The 18835-nt window shown below is 36.6% G+C and overlaps 1 protein-coding gene across 1 annotated transcript in view; it reads left to right on the forward strand.

The window, feature by feature from the left end:
- DNAJC13 (DnaJ (Hsp40) homolog, subfamily C, member 13) overlaps positions 1-18835 on the forward strand; it is a 120673-nt gene that overhangs the window by 86037 nt on the left and 15801 nt on the right. Inside the window, exons 42-49 of the mRNA XM_011977983.1 lie at positions 1112-1225; positions 3045-3161; positions 6832-7009; positions 8795-8886; positions 10361-10460; positions 12203-12277; positions 12485-12597; positions 18548-18717. Of these exons, the coding sequence (XP_011833373.1) occupies positions 1112-1225; positions 3045-3161; positions 6832-7009; positions 8795-8886; positions 10361-10460; positions 12203-12277; positions 12485-12597; positions 18548-18717 (959 nt within the window). The remainder of the gene's footprint in view (positions 1-1111; positions 1226-3044; positions 3162-6831; positions 7010-8794; positions 8887-10360; positions 10461-12202; positions 12278-12484; positions 12598-18547; positions 18718-18835) is intronic.

Here is an 18835-nt window from a genome sequence, read left to right on the forward strand (position 1 = left end):
CGTGTTAGCCAGGATGGTCTCGATCTCCTGACCTCGTGATCCACCCGTCTCGGCCTCCCAAAGTGCTGGGATTACAGGCTTGAGCCACCGCGCCCGGCTGATGCCACCGGTTTTTTTTGTTTGTTTTTGTTTTTGTTTTTTAATCTTGTTTTTGTTTTTACTATTTTTCCTAAACACTAGACAACCAGGACCACTCTTGATGTTAGTTATTTTCCTGGACTTTTCACTCAACCATGTGATACCTTTTGCTGACTGAAAGCATTCTCTCCAAAAATGACAAGAAGTTCGGGATTAACTTCTATAGCCATCCCCACTAAAAAATTTTTGTAGCATTTCAAAATTAAATGTTGACATGAGCTCCATCTCGATTTAATAAAATGCTTAACTAGAAATTAGCCTTTTGAAAACAAGGCTTGCATGTCTGTATAAGATGGAGGTCATACTCCTCTGTTTTCCTATTAGCAGTAAACCTCTGTAAAAATAAAAGCTTTTTATTCAGACATTTAAGGAATTGTGAAATGTCTGTGTTTACATTTCAAATTGAGGAGAGCTTAACAATAGGAAAGCACACCAGATGCCTAAGCAGCCATAATCTATGCCTGCAGAACGACTGCACAGCCTTCAGTATCAGGGTGTGGTCAAGAAAATCTGGCTTTCTCCCCATAAATTTTATTTTCCTTCATACAGGTATGCTTCTTAAAGACTTAGGTTTTGTTTTCAAATACATGTATAGAAAGGTATTGTGTTGTGATTCTTTTCAAGCTTGTATTCACAATGTGTTTATTAAATACTTTAAAAATATTGAATTTCACCATGGCACAGCAGATTTTGAGAATGTTGAAGTCAGACTCAGTTTCAGATCCCAGTTTTACCAGTTACCAGTTGTAAGACCTGGGACAAATAATTTAATGATTTGCAGCCTTAGTTTTTCTCAGCCGTAAAGTGGGTCATATCAACAAACTTGTTAGAATTATTGAGATACTTATTATTGAGGTCCATTATACTATAGGCAACTATTTTAGTGTTTGGCATATGATAGACAATTTTAATAATTGATAATGTCGATAATTTTTTTCACTAAATGTCATAAAACAGTAATATTGTCTCCTAGATTTTGAAGATGCTTAACAGCAACACAGAAAGTCCGTATTTGATATGGAACAATTCTACAAGAGCAGAATTACTTGAATTTCTTGAATCCCAACAAGAAAACATGATTAAAAAAGTATGTCATTGTTTTATAAATTTCTTGAGTAATTTATTCTGATGGAATCTCTGGAAATACAGCAGTGTTGATTAGAACAGAAAACTATTTCTCAGTTTAGTGTCAGTCAGTATGGCTTTCTGCCATCTAATATTTGGCCCATTTAAGAAGAGTATTGTGTTGTATGTAGTAATACATCAGGATTTTTTATTATTGTTACCACTTATATACAGCTGTTTTCTATTTTAACCAGTTTTTTAACCCAGAAACCTTATTTTAGTTATTCACTCCAGCCTCTTTTCCCTAGTAAGTGAAAGTTGCTTTCCAGTGTCAAAACTGAACATTTTTTTCTACCGTACCACCTTTTAGTGGAGAAGCTATTACTAAGCCATGGAAAAAAAAAAAAAGGCAGTAGGATGGGCAATAAGGAGAAGACCTGGATAATCCATACACTAGATGGTTGAATCTTGATGACTTCGAAGATAATTATGTGTGTGGCTTTGGAAATCAGAGTAGCTATTACTGTAACATCTCTGTTATTTAGCGTTTTTGAGCTCATTCCATGTTAGTACTTAGAACTCTTTATGGATAAAATTTTTGAGAATTGCAGAGCTAGGGAGAACAGGTCTCACATTTCTGTACATTGTTTTTTTTTGTTTGTTTGTTTTTTGAGACAGAGTTTCCTTCTTGTTGGCACAGGCTGGAGTGCAATGGCACAATCTCGGCTTGCTGCAACCTCCGCCTCTCAGTTTCAAGCGACTCTCCTGCCCTGCCTCAGCCTCCCGAGTAGCTGGAATGACAGGCATGCGCCACCATGCCCAGCTAATTTTGTATTTTTAGTAGAGATGGGGTTTTTCCATGTTGGTCAGGCTGGTCTCGAACTCCTGACCTCAGGTGATCCGCCCACCTTGGCCTCCCAAAGGTCTGGGATTACAGGCGTGAGCCGCCACACTCGGCCTTCTGTACATTATCTTTTACCAGAATAGACATAATAACATCTCTTTGTTTAGCATTTTATAATTTATTGTATACTTTTACATGTTATTTTAGTCCAAACTAAATTCCTTTTGGTTTCATTCTTAATCCTCTTTGGGACTGTTTTTCTCCCATTCCTCTTTTGTTTGTCAGCACTTTTGTTCAGTGTATTACTTCTTTTTTCTTTCTTTTTTTTTTTTTTTTTTGAGACACAATCTCACTCTGTCACCAGGCTGGAATGCAGTGGCGTGATCTCTGCCCACTGCAACCTCCGCCTCCTGGGTTCAAGTGATTCTTCTGCCTCAGCCTCCCAAGTAGCTGGGACTACAGGCGTGCGCCACCATGCCCAGCTAATTTTTGTATTTTTAGTGGAGACAGGGTTTCACCATATTGGCCAGGATGGTCTCGATCTCTTGACCTCATGATCTGCCTGCCTCAGCCTCCCAAAGTGCTGGGATTACAGTCGTGAGTCATCGTGCCCGGCCCAGTGTATTACTTTTTAAAACCCAGTCCAAATATGCTCATTTCTCAGCTCTGTTGTACTACATATTACTAGGTCTGATGTCTGCTGAGTTGATTAAGAAGAATAAAGTGTCATATTTGCTTTATAATCTCTTGCTCTAAGACCTTTGTTAGCTGACCTCTGATCCTTTGAAATTTTAAAATGAGTTAATAATAGTAATATTTGGAATAAAAAAATGTAATTGTGTGCCTATTCCAAAGTCATTTTAAGTGCTGTGACATGTATCACGCAACATTTTTTCTCTAGAAAATGCATAGATCTCTCAAGTTACTTATCTGTTAAGTTATTAAACTGAACATGGATAGATTTACATCTAACAGTCTATTTTCATCTTTTAAAAAGGGTGATTGTGACAAAACTTATGGATCAGAATTTGTCTACAGTGATCATGTCAAAGAACTTATTGTAGGGGAGATTTTTGTTAGGGTGTATAACGAAGTTCCTACTTTCCAACTGGAGGTAAGCGCTCTGCTTTTAATTTTATCTGATACCTTTGATCATCTGTTACTGAAAGTTACTAGTGTAGTCACACTGTATAGAAGCATACTTCATTTTATTGCACTTTCTTTACTATGTTGCTTTTCTCTTTTAAAGAAAAACATATTGAAGGTTTGTGGCAACCCTGTGCCAAGCAACTATTGGCACCATTTTTCCAGCAGCATGTGTTCACTACATGTCTCTGTCACATTTTACTAATTCTCTCAATATTTCACACTTTATCATATCTGTTATGGTGATCTGTGATCAGTGATGTTGCTCTTGCTAATTGTTTACATAAGATAGTGAAGTTCATCAATAGTGAACTTCATCAGTAACTGTATGTGTTCTGATTGTTCCACCAACCATCCATTTCCCAGTCTCCCTCTCCTGTGGCCTCCCTATTCTGAGTCAACAATATTGGAATTAGGCCAGTTAATAACCCTACAAGAGTCACAGGTCTCTCATTTTAAATCAAAAGCTAGAAATGATTAAGCTTGATGAGGAAGGCTTGTCGGAAGGTGAAATAGGCCGAAAGCTATGCCTCTTGTGCCACACAGCCAAGTTGTGAATGCAAAGGAAAAGTTCTTGAAGGAAATTAGAAGTGCTACTCCAGTGAATACCTGAATGATAAGAAACTGAAACAGCCTTATTGCTGATGTATGGAAAGTTTTAATGATTTGGATAGAAGATCAAACCAGCCACGACATTTGCATAAGACAAAGGCTAATTGAGAGCAAGGTCCTAACTCTCTTTAATTTTGTGAAGGCTGAGAGAGGGTAAGGAAGCTGCAGAAGAAAAGTTTGAAGCTAGGGGGGTTGGTTCATGAGGTTTAAAGAAAAAAGCTATCTTCATAACATAAAAGTGCGAGGTGAAGCAGCAAGTGCTGATGGAGAAGCTGCAGCAACTTACCCAGAAACTTAGCTAAGATAATTGAAGGTCACTACACTAAAGTTTCTAATGCCTTCTATTGGGAGAGCATGCCATCTAGGATTTAGCTAGAGAGGAGCAATCAATGTCTGGCTTCAAAGCTTCGAAGGACAAGTTGACTGTCTTGGTAGAGGCTGATGCAGCTGCTGACTTTTATGTTGAAGCTCATTTACCCTTCTGAAGATCCTAGGAACTTTAAGATTGATAAATCTGTTCTCACTTATAAGTGGAGGCTAAATAGTGGGTACTTATGGACATAAAAGTGGCTATAATAGACACTGGAGACTACTAGAGGGAAGAGGGGGTGGTCAAGGTTGATACTGTAGTCAGTACCTGGGTGAAATCATACCCCAAACTTCAGTATTCCAGGTAACAAGCCTATACACCTACCCCCGAATCTAAAACAAAAGTTGAAATTATTTTTTAAAAAAAATACGCTAAATCTGCTCTGCCTGTGCTCTATAAATGGAAAAACAAAGCCTGAATGACAACACATCTGTTTATGCATATTATATTATAAGCCCACTGTGGAGACCTACTGCTCAGGAAAAAAGAGCTTTCAAAATACTACTGCTCACTGTCAATGCATCTGGTCACCCAAGAGCTCTGATGGAGATGTACAAGGAGATTAATATTTTCATGCCTGCTAATACAGCATCCATTTTGCAGCCCATGGATCAAGGAGTAATTTCAAGTTTTACATCTTGTTATTTAAGACATATATTTCATATGGCTATAGCTGCCATAGATAGTGATTCCTGTAATGGATGTGGGCAAAGTAAATTGAAAACCTTCTGGAAAGGATTCACCTTTCTTGATGCGTAAGAGCATTTGTAATTCATGGGAGGAGGTAAAAATATCAACATTAACAGGAGTTTGGAAGAAATTGTTCCTGGCTCTCATGGATGACTTAGAGAAGCTCAAGATTCCAGTGGAGGAAGTCACTGCACATGGGCTGGAACTAGCAAGAGAACTAGAATTAGAAGTAGATCCTGAATATGTGACTCAGTTGCTACAATCTCATGATAAAACTTGAACAGATAAGGAGTTGCTTCTTGTGACTAAGCAAAGAGTGGTTCTTGAGATGAAATCTTGTGAAGATGCTGTGAACATTGTTAAAATGACAAAAGATTTAGTATATTACATAAACTGAGTTGATAAAGCAGCAGCAGGGTTTGGGAAGATTGACTTCAATTTTGAAAGAAGTACTGTGGATAAAATGTTATCAAACAGATCACATGTTACCGAGAAATCTTTCACGAAAGGAAGAGTCAGTTGATAGAGCAGACTTCATTGTTTTACTTTGGGAAGCCACCCCAACCTTCAGCAACCACCACCCTGATTAGTCAGCAGCTATCAACGTCAAGGTGACATTCCCACCAGCAAAAAGATTGACTTGCTGAAGGCTTGGATGATTGTTAGCATTTTTTAGTTAAGGTATGCACATAGTTTTTTAGACATAATACTATCGTACACTTAATAGTAGACCACAGTATAATATAAAAATAACTTTTATATGCACTGGAAAACCAAAAAATATGCTTTATTTTGGTGATCTGGAACTGAACCCACACTATCTCTGAGGTGTGCCTCTACACTGAAATATAATACCTGAAATAATACCAAACGCTTGTGATGGGGTGACCACTGACAGCTTGTGAGCCTCTTTATCTTGATTGTTGAAGAACTGAATTTTACAAAGTTTGTTCATAAGAAGTTGTTCCTTGTCCAGCTTTTTCTTATATTTTATGCCTACTGCTATCCCACTGGGCCGTGGCCTTTAACTCAGTAGTCCTTCATGGACATACAAGGCCAGTTACATGCTCATTTCATCACAAGGGATATCAGACCACCAGACCTGAGGCTTCCTCTGGCCAGTATTAGGAGAAAATATAGGTTGGAAATAAAGATTTTTTTAGAAGATGACTGGAGTCACATCAGATCATCTTTTGTGATGATTCCTAATCACTTCCAGAAACAACTGAGGAGCTTCTTCTGAGCGCTTGGGGATCATACAGGGAGTTTTTGCTCTCATTTTTTGTTTTTTCTATTTAAAGACAGGGGTCTCACTATCTTGCCCAGGCTGGTCTCAAACTCCTGGCCTCAAGCAGTCCTTCTATCTCAGCCTCCCAAGTAACTGGGATTACAGGTGCAAGCCACTGCAACTGACCTGTAGGAGGTGGCAAAGAGGATTTGGTGATTGATTTGTTTGTAAGAAGGAAAGAAGTGAGGCTTTGTTTTAGAGTTTGCTCTTAGAAGAAAAATTTACTAAGCCATAATGTGTATCACTTACCACAGAGTAATATATATGTAAATAGCTATTAAGCAGAATGAGTTAAGTAACTTGTGAAGTCCCTTTGAAAATTGTCCTTTGAATCTATGTTCTAAATTTTATATAACTTTTAATTATAAAAATATAACCAAATTTTAGAAGTTCTATATCATACTATCTGTTACTTCGATTGATAAAGGGAGGAGGTATTCTAATCTCAGAATTGTTACACTAAGATACTTATGGGAGTATATCAGATCTCTGGAAGTTGAGAAATACCATATAATGTTTCCTGCCCTCTACCATGTCCCCTATAATGCATAGGTGTATTCGTATGTATGTATAATTTGATCATGTTTATTCACTGTCATGGCTTAAAGTTCTTTCTTCTGCTATGGAGTTATTTCTTAGGGCAGCCATGTGTTTTAAATACTTGTCTGCTTTGATTAGGTTCCAAAAGCATTTGCTGCAAGTCTCTTGGATTATATAGGCTCCCAGGCCCAGTACCTGCACACGTTCATGGCCATCACACATGCTGCAAAAGTGGAGTCAGAGCAACACGGAGATCGCTTACCGAGAGTAGAAATGGCTTTGGAGGCTCTGAGAAATGTCATAAAATATAATCCAGGTATGTGACTAAACCTTTGATCGGTAAGACCCATATAATACAGGAGCCCTAAAAATTCCAATAATCAATTTGATCAGGGAAAATTATACTTGGTTATACTGTATTAACATAACATTACAGGGAATTGACCCTGTAATATTTTTACAATAAAAGTTAAGCTGGGGAGAGAGGTCAAGGCACCATGTTTAGAAAAATTCATGTCTCTATGAGAACATCTATCTAAATGAGTTGAAAAGGCAGAATAGTTTGATAGCATAAAATTTCACATTGATGTCATAAGTTAACATATCAAGTATAAGTGCTTGAATTAGAGTTATTTAATAAGAAGTGATCTAATTTTTGCCTCCTTTCTGGTCTCTAACCAGTGCCATGTGCATATGGGCACTGATATTTTTGAAAAATTGCCTGAAGTTTTTGGTGTATAGAAATAAAGATGTGAGAGTTCCTACTCTTAATCATCTTTAAGAGGACATTTTCAAAAATATTACTCTAGCCTGACTCCAGGGAGATGGGTGAGTGAAAGTCTAACAGCTTCTTTCAACTCTAACTTTGATAGTAAATATAGAATATAAACCTAAAATAATACAAATTCAATTTAAATTACTTGATCTTTTAAAATAACATTGAACATTACCTTTCAGGTACATTTCTACTCTTCTTAATATGTATTAAAGTACTATTAAAATTCTGACTTTTGGATTATTGCCAAAAAGTTATTTAAATAAAATAACAGTAATTAAATATTGGGAAAATTACACATTTACAGGATGTACATTGGGATGTTATTAAAGACAGTGTTATAAAATCTGAAGAAAACTTTGTCTTTTTTTTGGAGTTGTCAAAGTGTCGAATATTGCTAGTGGTATGTTAGATACAAAGAAATTGTAGCAGAGCAGACTGTTGATTTGGAACTTGTAAAAAGTTGAAGAAAGGCCTGTGCAGAAATCCTTCTGATAATATCTATCACATTTATTAGAATTAACTCTCTCTTGTAATTTAGAAGTATGGTTTGTGTGTCATTGATGTATTTGACAGTTATTCCCTATTAAGAAGTGGTTTGAAAATGAATTTAAAAGCAACATATTTATAGAATATTCTCAGACTCTTTAATTTGAAGGAGGCTTACTGAGTTATCTTAAGAATCCTCAAAAGATAAGAAATTACACTGTTTTACTACCATATAGAAAAGGAAGAATATGCTGAACAAAACCTGTTTCATGCTTTTATTTTATTAACAACAAAATGGAAGTAAATATATGGGATTAGGATTTGAGGTAGGTAGGAATGGAAATACCATTTCATTTTATGTATTTTCACAGGGAGTGCTTTGTATATTCATACCAGTTTGTTTGTATTATAGTTAAGTGGCAGAGTTCTAACCTAGTCTTATTTAAAAGCCAAATCGTGTCAGAGTCTCCCAAAGTATAATTAGGTTGAGGGGGGTAACCCTAAGGTCTAGAGGTAAAGAATAAAATTACTACCTTACACTTTAGATTTTTGGGCTATATTTGGATTGTTTATTTGATAAAGGTCTTAGCCTGAGGGTTAGGGGTGGGGATGGGAATGCAAACAAAGTAAACCTGAAAAGCTCTAGTACCTTACATTTTGCCTTTTCAGACTTATGGCTGCTTAGAGGTCAACCACTTACTTCATGTCACAGATGTTTAGAAAGGGTTATCAGAGACTTAAAATTGACAGTAAACAACAGTGTATATCGGTTTTCTGAAGCTAAATAATTTCAAACATCTCTTGGAAATAAAAAACCATTTTATTTTTATTCTCTAGGTTCTGAGAGTGAATGCATTGGGCACTTTAAGTTGATATTTTCTCTTCTCCGAGTTCATGGAGCTGGTCAAGTGCAGCAGTTGGCTTTAGAGGTAAAAACGTTTTGTACTAAAGCATGTTACTTTTCCTGCCATTTACCATGTGTGATTGGAGTCTTGATCGGTCATTGAAGTTGAAGTATGCTTTTTTGTTTCATCATTTTGCCTATTAAGCCACATCAGTATTGTTTGAAACTTGAATTAACATGCTGAATTTGAAGAGTGAATATTGCACAATTGCACAATGTCGTTCAAAGTGGTTCTCTTTCTGTTATGTGTTAAGGCTTGGGATAGTGTTGTACAGTGTCAGGTATGGGTTAAGGAATGGGCTTTACTTGGGAAGCTTAGAAGCCACACATCAGCAAGAAGATGATGCAGGGTTTCCCTGATTGCTGCGTTCCCATGGAGAGACATATTGAGGCCGTATCTGTTGGCTACATACTGTGGGTTTGCATTCCAGAGGAGTGATCCTTGTTCCTCCCCCTCAGCTGATCTCCCTTCTTACAAATCTAGTACAAAAGCTACCTTTTCTGTGAGGGTTACAGACAGACACCTGGGTGTGCTGCTGTTATAGGAGTGGCCTAAAAAAGCCAACTGCCAGAACCCATGGGTCTTAAGAGTCCAAGAGAAGTTGGAGTCCCCTTGTTCAGGATATTGAAGCCACTAGTCTCATAGGATGCTGTTTAAATGTAGCCTTTTCTTCTGAGAGAGAAGCAAGAAGTCCTTAGTCACAAGTAGTTCTTTGCCCAGGCAACCCAGACTTCCCAGGATTATTTCTGAGATCTTAAACTTTGTAACACAGTTGATTGCACAGAACACCAAGTGTAACTCTGCAGTGACAGTTACATAGATGGTTTATGAATAATTTGTGTAACATGTTCTTAGATAACATTTTGGCTTAAAACAGATTTTTAATAGAATAAAAAACTTTAAATTGGTCAACAAGCTTAACAAGCAAGTTATTTCAATTGAAAAACATGTTTTCTACTTAATTCCTTCAAGCATCTTGTAACTTTTTAAATAAACGTTATTAAATCTAGGATATGTTGCACTGAGACGCTGACCAATGATGTTTAGATGTATACTCTAAAAGATTTGAGTGGTCATTGTTTCCAAAAGAAAAACATACCTTTTTCTTTATAATAGAAAGAAAACCCCAGTCTGTTGTGCTGAGTGCTGAAGACGTTTACTTTTTTCCTTTAAAAGTAAAAAAGTCCCAGTAATGAGAATCATTATTTTCCTGATCACCAACCACCACCCAAACTCTGTAATTGGAAAATACTATAGTATGTACCTTAGTTCTGGAGCATGTATGGGTATAGGATTGAAGGCTTCTTAGAAACCTCAACGTATTATTTCCAAAGAGATTAAAGTAATAAAGGCAATCTTTTAAAATTAAACTCTTATCTAAAAGTTAAATGTTTCGTCCCCCAAGCATTTATCTCGCTTGTACAGTCTATATGACTTAATTTGATTTAGGTTCAAAATTATTTCTGAAACTTTTATTATCCTGTTGATTAATTTTCAGGTTGTGAATATAGTGACATCTAACCAAGACTGTGTCAACAATATTGCTGAATCAATGGTTTTGTCCAGTTTGTTGGCTCTTCTGCATTCGTTGCCATCGAGTATGTATACAGGTGGAATTTTGGAAACCACAGCAGGATCAGCCCATGGAAGGGAGTTGTTGCATAATTGATACAAAACCTCAAACAAATGTCATCTATGTTTAGTTTTAAAGTGTTCTTTACACTAGATTTGTCTTCCTAATTATGTTTTACATAGGTTACTGTCTTGCATTTCCCATGTCAAAATTTGAAAATTGGGGGTGAGAGAGGTCCAAAACCAACGGAAAATAACCTGGGATTTTCGGTTTATTGAGATCCACACATGGGTAATTGAGAATTAACTAATATTTCATGGCTTACTAAACATAAGTAATCTTGGATGATAGAAAACATGCTTAAGATACTGATGGCCTTGTATTCAGCTTAGTGTTCAAATCTGTGTACTTTGTCTTTTGCTGATTGGATATTAATAAGATAAAATACCAAGGTGGTTTAAAAAATATCCCAACCTTATTTCCTGAATACAGCCTGCCCTAATCTATACAATTACCTAGTCTAATGGTTTGTAATTATGCTAAAACCAACCCTAAGATTGCTTTTCAAAGGCAGGAATATTGAGTTTGTAGGTAATTACATGTAACTCCAGACTCACCAGTAACCAGAATACATTGCCTAGTTGACTTTGCCAATCCCTTGGAAGTCATGTTAATCTTGAATTCATGTCTGTCCACCTCCTTAAGAGAAGGAACCATATCGTTCATCTTATATACCAGTGGCTTGCTTATTTTTGGTGTTATGTTTGGTAAATTGAGTTGAATTTCTATGGAATTTTTTTTCTCTTCAATACATGATATGCTTAAAACAGGTCTTTAAAATGGCAGCTTTGTAAAGTCATTTGCAGATTGTTTTTATCATACCTGCAACCTTAGTTTGTTTTTCTTTTTTCTTGGTTTTCAGTAGCTTTGTGAGACTTCAAACAATGAAAACTAAACTGGTTGGTGAAGTAAAGGATGTTATGGAACTCATAATTTTTATACTTATATACTCCAGTCAATATTTTAATCTTACAGGGAAAATAGCTGGCATCTAGATATTTTAGCCTACTCTCTATCATTCAGATTTCAGACTAAATTATCTTACTCTGTTTGCTAAGGTACATTGTTACTGTTCTTGTTGCTTTCATGTCAGCCTAATACTTTGCAGCCTCTACCTTATTTGCCAGCACTTTATTCCTTTGGCCACCTGTCTGTCATTCCCATTTGACTCTAGAAGAGTTAAGTCCAGTAAGCTATACTTGCATATAATATGGTAGTGACTGGGTGAGAGGCATATAGGCTTTGTCCAGAAGGATGCAATTATGTCTTAGAATGGAACCCGGTTTTATAACTGCTGCTTCCTACTTTTTCCCTCAAGACAGTAGCACCAGGTAAAAATCTTAGATGCCTGATTAGAGTGTCCTCTGGGTGTCAGGAAATTAGAAGGTTTTTGGATGTGCAGTGAACAGTGAGGTAGGAAGACAGGGTTTTATAGTGGTTATGAGTATGGACTTTGGAGTCAGTCAGACCTGCATACAAAACTCAACTATACCACTTACTAGCTGTGAGACCTTGGGCAGGTTAAACTGGACCTCAGCTTCCTCACTGATAACATGGCCATGAAAATACCTGTCTCACTGGTTATTATGAAGATTAAATATGACATCCTGTGTAGAACATCTAGTTAAGTGCCTGACACAGAGCTGGTGCCAAGTAAATATAAGCTAACCTGATGATGCCTTCCTTGAAATGTCTTTTACTCTGCAGGTCGTCAGCTTGTTCTGGAAACTCTTTATGCTTTGACATCAAGTACAAAAATAATCAAAGAAGCAATGGCAAAGGGTAATGTATAGAGTGCTTTCTTAGCTAGTCATATGCAGTATAATGAAACTTATTTTGAGCTGCATTTTACAGCCTGATAAACTAGAAGAATGCTTTAGAATGTTTACAGTTTTTAAAAACTACATTGAGTTGAAATATGGTTGAAAATGAATTCTGATTAGAAAAGTCAAATTCTTTATAAGCACTAATTCTCTTTTTCCTTCATAGGTGCTTTGATCTACTTACTGGATATGTTCTGCAATTCAACACATCCACAGGTTCGAGCCCAGACAGCAGAACTTTTTGCCAAAATGACAGCAGATAAACTAATAGGTCCAAAGGTAGGCACAAAATAAGTTCTTGAAAGGAAATTAATTATTAAAGCTTTGTTACTTTGATACTGATTTCAAGAAGTTTAGTAAAATCTGAGATGGTGAGGATAAAGAAATGATGTGATGTGAAAGTTGGAAAGTTGACGTTCCAGAAATTGTTCTTATATATTACTGTTTGAGAAAACTAGAGTCAGGGCAGCCTGTACTGGAATTGAAAAGTCTTAAGAGAATGTTTGGATTATGATGATAAACTGTTCATCTCCCTCAAAGAGAGAACAAAAAGTATATCAAGACTATGACGGAAAATAGGTTAGACTTTCACACTTCAAGGATTGGCCTGTGGAAATAACTAGTGAAGGAGATGGTGGTTTGTGTCTTTTATATTCCACACCTGAATTATTAAGGACATGCCACCCTCAGCAGTGAATTCATATAGGGACATGCGTATAACAGCACCTCTGGCTTCTAACTCTTCAGGGAGATCTTCTATCCCAAATCTGGAGATAACCAGATGATCTCTGGATCCATGGTCCAGTTTGAAGAGCAGGAACCTGTTAAAGCAATAGTTCTGAATAGAATTTCATTCAGGTGCAAGTGGTATCAATGTCCCTTTATTTTGTTACCAAGTCAGTTTCACAAGTAGTACTCACTGAAGAATCCTCTGTGCCTGACCACAAAGCAGCACCTTAGAGTCATAGGGGAACCATGAAATAAAGGCTCAGGAGTCCCACTTTCAGAGTCTGATTCAGTAGATCTAGGGTGGGGCCCATTCTTAACATGCTTCCAAAGTGATTCTTTTGAAGTCTATTAGGACTGATATTTAGGGATCATTATTCAAGCAAGTCCACAAAGGCACTTTGGGTAAGGGGGAGGCTAAGGTCCCCTACCTCTATCTAAAGCCAGGGTGGCTTCCCTTGTACACATTGTGCCTCCATGTAAAGTTCAGTTTGAAAAAAAAAAAAGGCCAAGGCTAATTAAACACTTTTTACATTAATAAAACAAATTGGATTCAGTTGTTGTTTTCTTGCTTGATCTCTCAGTCTAGGTATTGAGAATCTATCATAGGACCTGAAACAGTTTTACTTTAGTAATAAGTTCATAGTCTTCAGCAGGGTTGATGAGACAAGGGAGATTACATTTGGAAGCCTACAGGAGGGTCTATAAAATAGTTAATATTTAATATTGAATTTTCTTAGAGCTATGTAGCACATAACTGTAATATCTAATATTAGTTATTTTTTCAATAGTGTTTTAGATGCTTAAATATGTTCTGGAATCAACTGAGCCCTTTGGTTATATTTCTGACCTTTGAAATATGTGCGGAACAAATTTTATCAAGCTGTTTTTACAGTTAAACTTTCTGTATAGAAAAAGCACAAGTATCAGCACCTTAATTGCAAGAGATTCTATTCTAGAACTGTGGTCAGTAAATTTTTTTGTTTTTGAGACGGTCTGGCTCTGTCGCCCAGGCTGCAAGTGCGGTGGTGCAGTCTCAGCCCACTGCAAGCTGTCTCCCAGACTCAAGCCATCCTCCCATCTCAGCCTCCCAAGTAGCTGGCACTACAGGCATGCACCACTACACCTGGCTAATTTTTGTATTTTTTGTAGAGGTAGAAACGTTTGGCCATGTTACCCAGGCTGGTCTCAAACTCCTGAGCTCAAGTGATCCACCCACCTTGGCCTCCAAAAGTGCTGGAATTGCAGGGTGAGCCACTGTGTCTGGCCAAAATTTTTTTTTCTTTTTTGGTAACAGTTTTCTTGAGCTATTAATATTGTTGACATACCATACAGTTCACACATACCTAGTGTACAATTCAGTGGTTTTTAGTATATTCACAGATTGAGCAACCATAATCAATTTTAGGTTTGATTTTCATCAACCCAAAAAGAAACCCTATTTCTATTAGCAGTCACTCCCCATTCTCCCTTTCCCCTAGCACCTGATGACCGCTAATCTACTTCCTTCTGTATAGATTTGCCAAATGCTGGGCATTTTTTATATAAATGGAATCATACTATATGTGGTCTTTTGTGACTGACTTCTGTCACTTAATGTTTTCATATATGTTGTAGCAAATATTAGTAAATTTATTTTTATTGCCAAATAGTATTCCATGTTTTGGTATCCATTTATCTCAGTGGACACATGGATTGTTTCTACTTTTTGGCTCTGCTAAATTACAAATACTGTGAACATTTGTGTACAGGTTTTTATGTGGACATGTGTTTTTATTAGGAGTGGAATTTCTGAGTCATATGATAATATTATATTAAACCTTTTGAGGAATTGTCAGATTGTTTTCCAAAGTGGCAATACCATTTTACATTCCCCTAGCAATGCATTTATCATCTTCTTCTCTAACACTTGTTATATCTTTTATGACAACCATCCTAGTAGGTATGATGTGTTATATCATGGTTTCGACCTGCATTTCCCTGGTGGCTAATGTTTTCATGTGCTTATTGGCCATTTGTACAACTTTTTAAGAGAAATGTTTATTTACATCCTTCACTAATTTTTAAATTGAGATTATTTATCTTTTTATTATTCAGTTGTAATTGTTCTTTATATGTTTTAGATACTAGTCCCTTATTATAGATATGATTTTCAAATATTTTTTCACATTTTCCTGATTGTTTCTCCACTTTCTTGGAGCACGAAAATTTTTAATTTTGAGAAAGTCCAGTTTCTTTTTAGTTAGGCTTGTTCTTTTGATGTCATGTCTAAGAAACCATTGCCTAATCCACAGTTACAAAGATTTGTGGCTATGTTTTCTCCTTGGTGTTATAGTATAAGCTGTTAGGTTTATGTTTTTGATCCATTTGAGTTAATTTTTATCCATGGTGTGAGGTAGGGGTGGACCAGTAAACTTTTTCTATAAAGGGTGTATTAGTCCATTTTCATGTTGCTGATAAAGACATACCCGACACTGGGCAATTTACAAAAGAAAGGTTTATTGGACTTAACATCTGCACGTGACTGGGGAGTCCTCACAATCATGGCGGAAGGTGAAAGACACGTCTCACATGGCAGCGGACAAGAGAGGAGAGACTGTGCAGGGAAACCTCCCTTTTTAAAACCCTCGGATCCCTTGAGACTTACTATCATGAGAACAGAACAGCACGAGAAAGACCTGCCCCTGTGATTCAGTTACCTCCCACCGAGGAGAGCCCACAACATGTGGAAATTCAAGATGACATTTGGGTGGTGACATAGCCAAACTGTATCAGAGGACCATATAGTCAATATTCTATCCTTTGTGGGGCATGTGATCTCTGTTACAAAAATTGAGCTCTCCTGTTGTGACAGGAAAATAGCCATGGACAGTAAATGAACAAATGGATGTGGCTGTGTTCCAACAAAACTTTATATACAAAAATAGATGGCAGGCCAGATGTGACCCCTTGTTTGCCAACCCCTGTTCAACAATAGCTGAGTAACCTGAACGTAACTGAAGGTTTATGGTCACAGTATCTGCCTTATGTAAGTTTTTTGCTCAAATGTTTAATAGTATACACACCAGTGAGTAATAAACTTATGTAGTTCTTAGCATTTGAAATGCTTTAAACATCCTGGTAAAATTAGCTTTAATACTGCTTTTTACTGATGATAGACTTGGGTCATTCATTAATTGAATTAAATTAGAATACTAAAGCATTCTCAGAAATATGATAGGAAGAGACTTTTGATTTTGTACAGCTGATCAAATAATGTGCCTTTTTAAAAAGTATCAGATGACAGTAGGTTAGATTAAACTTAGAAATGAAAGGACTCATGTTAAGACAGTTATCCTAAGTACAATTAAAGTTTGCTTTCGTATCAACTTGTTAAGACTCATAAATATAGCTCTTAAATAAGACATTTTAAGTTCACCCAACTGGTCAATAGATGATTTCTGTAGCAGTCACTTACAAATACAGCTTATTACGAGCATATAGTTCACTTCTGAAAAGGTTATTACTTCAAATTTAGTTTGCTTGCCATAAAAATTTCAATTTTTGTTTCAAGCTATAAAATACTTTAAAACAGGTTAGTTATTAGGAGTTTTTTAAAATACTAGTATATAATGAAATCTGTTAAGACATATCAGATATTTCTGCCCTAAAATTTATGTAGAATGATTTCAACAGTGATTCTTATTAGACAGCTAAGTATGTTTCAGAAGAGGATTTTGTTAAAAACCTTAAACACAACAGTCAGGCACAGTGACTCATGCCTGTAATCCCAGCTATTCAGGAGGCTGAGGCAGGAGGATTGCTTAAGGCCGGGAGTTCAAGACCAACCTGAGTGAGGTAGAGAGACCCCATCTCTTAACAAAAAAAAAAAAAAAAAAAGGTAGAAATTAGCCAAGCATGGTAGTGCACTTGTAATCTTAGATACTCAGGAGGCTAAGGAGGGAGGATTACTTACACCCAGGAGTTTGAGGCTGCAGTGAGCTATGATCAAGCCACTGTACACCAGCCTGGTAACAGAGTGAGATCCTGTCTTAAAAAAAAAAAAGATACAAAAAAAGCAATAAGCAATTGTATTAAAGGTGAAGTAATTGACCTGGTATAGCAAGATGGCAGCATAATGTTCTGAGCAAAACTCTTGCTTTATGAGTCACAGATCACGGACTTAATGACTCTGGGTAACTTGTCTGTCTTTAGCTCCACAGTGAAAAAATTAAAATAAATGGCCTTTAAGTCCTGCTCTAACTTTTAGGTGCTTCTTTGGCATGTTTTTCTCTGGTCTTTGTGAGAATGAGCTACTAGGGGCAGATATACCACAGTGAGCAAGTCAAGCATTGTTCTTACACTCAGGGAGCTGATGACCAAGAAGGACATACTTAATCACTTTCTCTACCTTCTCTTGTCGTTTGTAGAGTTTAGTTATATTGCAGCACAATACTCTCATCATAGGGAATATAGGAAGAAATAAGCCTGTGAAACCTCTTGTTGAGTTCACCTTGGTGGTTTTATTTAATATATAACAAATGCCCTTCCATGGGAACCCCAGGAGAAATTGCTTTTTTCCTCCAGAAATAGTTGGGTGTCTCTGAAGCAACTGACATGATTTTATTTTGTGGGTGTTCTGTTATGTAACTGAAATTTAGCTCATTGGCTGCTAGGAAATTCAGAGCTAAATTTGTAGTGTATCTCCGGCAGTTATGGAGCTTTTTATGTTTCTTTTGTGTACTGACTTCATATTAGTCTTCATTTATTCAAGTATTTAAGCATATGTTATGTGCCAAGGGCTGAGAATACAAGCAATGAGTAAGAAAGATTGGGCCTAGAGGGTTTCCATAAGATAAGATTTGAGCCCAGAATTTGACCCAGAGAAGAGATAAACGTGATGATCTGAAGGAAAAACACTTTTCCAACCCTCATTTTTCCCTTTACCCCATGCCTCGCACTAATTTTCATTTTGTCTGTATGTATATGCTAGATGTATTTTTTAAAAACTGCGTTTTAAATCCTTTTTTGGAAAAAGACACAGTATAACATAAAACATGCAACAAAATAAATGTACTAGAAAATACTTGTAAGACAGAGGTAGAATGAGAAAAATTAGTTTGTGCGGGCAGGGCTATAAGGGAGAGTTGGAAGGGACAGGCCTGGCTAAGGGCATTCTGCATAGGTAAGGCAAGACCTATGAGGTGTGCTCTGGGAACTTTACCATACTAGTGATACTGAGGCAGGGGGTAAAAATGAAACTTTTTTTTTGGTCACCATGGCAGAACAGAGAAAATGAAACTTGATAGGTAAGTAGGATCAGGTCGTACTGACTCTTATTTAAAGGTACCTTTGCATAAACCGAGGATTATCTTTTTCACTTCAGAACTTTTAGGTAATGGTTGTGGCCCACATAAGTCATAACGCAAATTATATTGATATTCTATCTTATTAGCAAAATACAAACAAAATATTGAGATGTTTCCAATAGGTGTCTTTTTCATTCTCAAACCTCCTCCTATAGGTTCGAATTATGTTAATGAAATTTCTACCAAGTGTTTTCATGGATGCTATGAGAGACAATCCTGAAGCTGCTGTACATATTTTTGAAGGAACTCATGAAAATCCTGAGTTAATTTGGAATGATAATTCCAGAGATAAAGTATCCACAACAGTTAGGGAAATGATGCTAGAGTAAGTAAAAACAAAGGTAATAATTTATAGCCTTTAAATAAAATCACTGGGAAGGGCAAACATTTCTTACTGTGCCTATCACCTCTAAAACTTATGCTAAAGGTTAATGAAAATGTAT

Source organism: Mandrillus leucophaeus, unplaced genomic scaffold (assembly GCF_000951045.1).
Source record: "Mandrillus leucophaeus isolate KB7577 unplaced genomic scaffold, Mleu.le_1.0 Scaffold186, whole genome shotgun sequence".
In the NCBI taxonomy this organism is placed as follows: Eukaryota; Metazoa; Chordata; class Mammalia; order Primates; family Cercopithecidae; genus Mandrillus; species Mandrillus leucophaeus.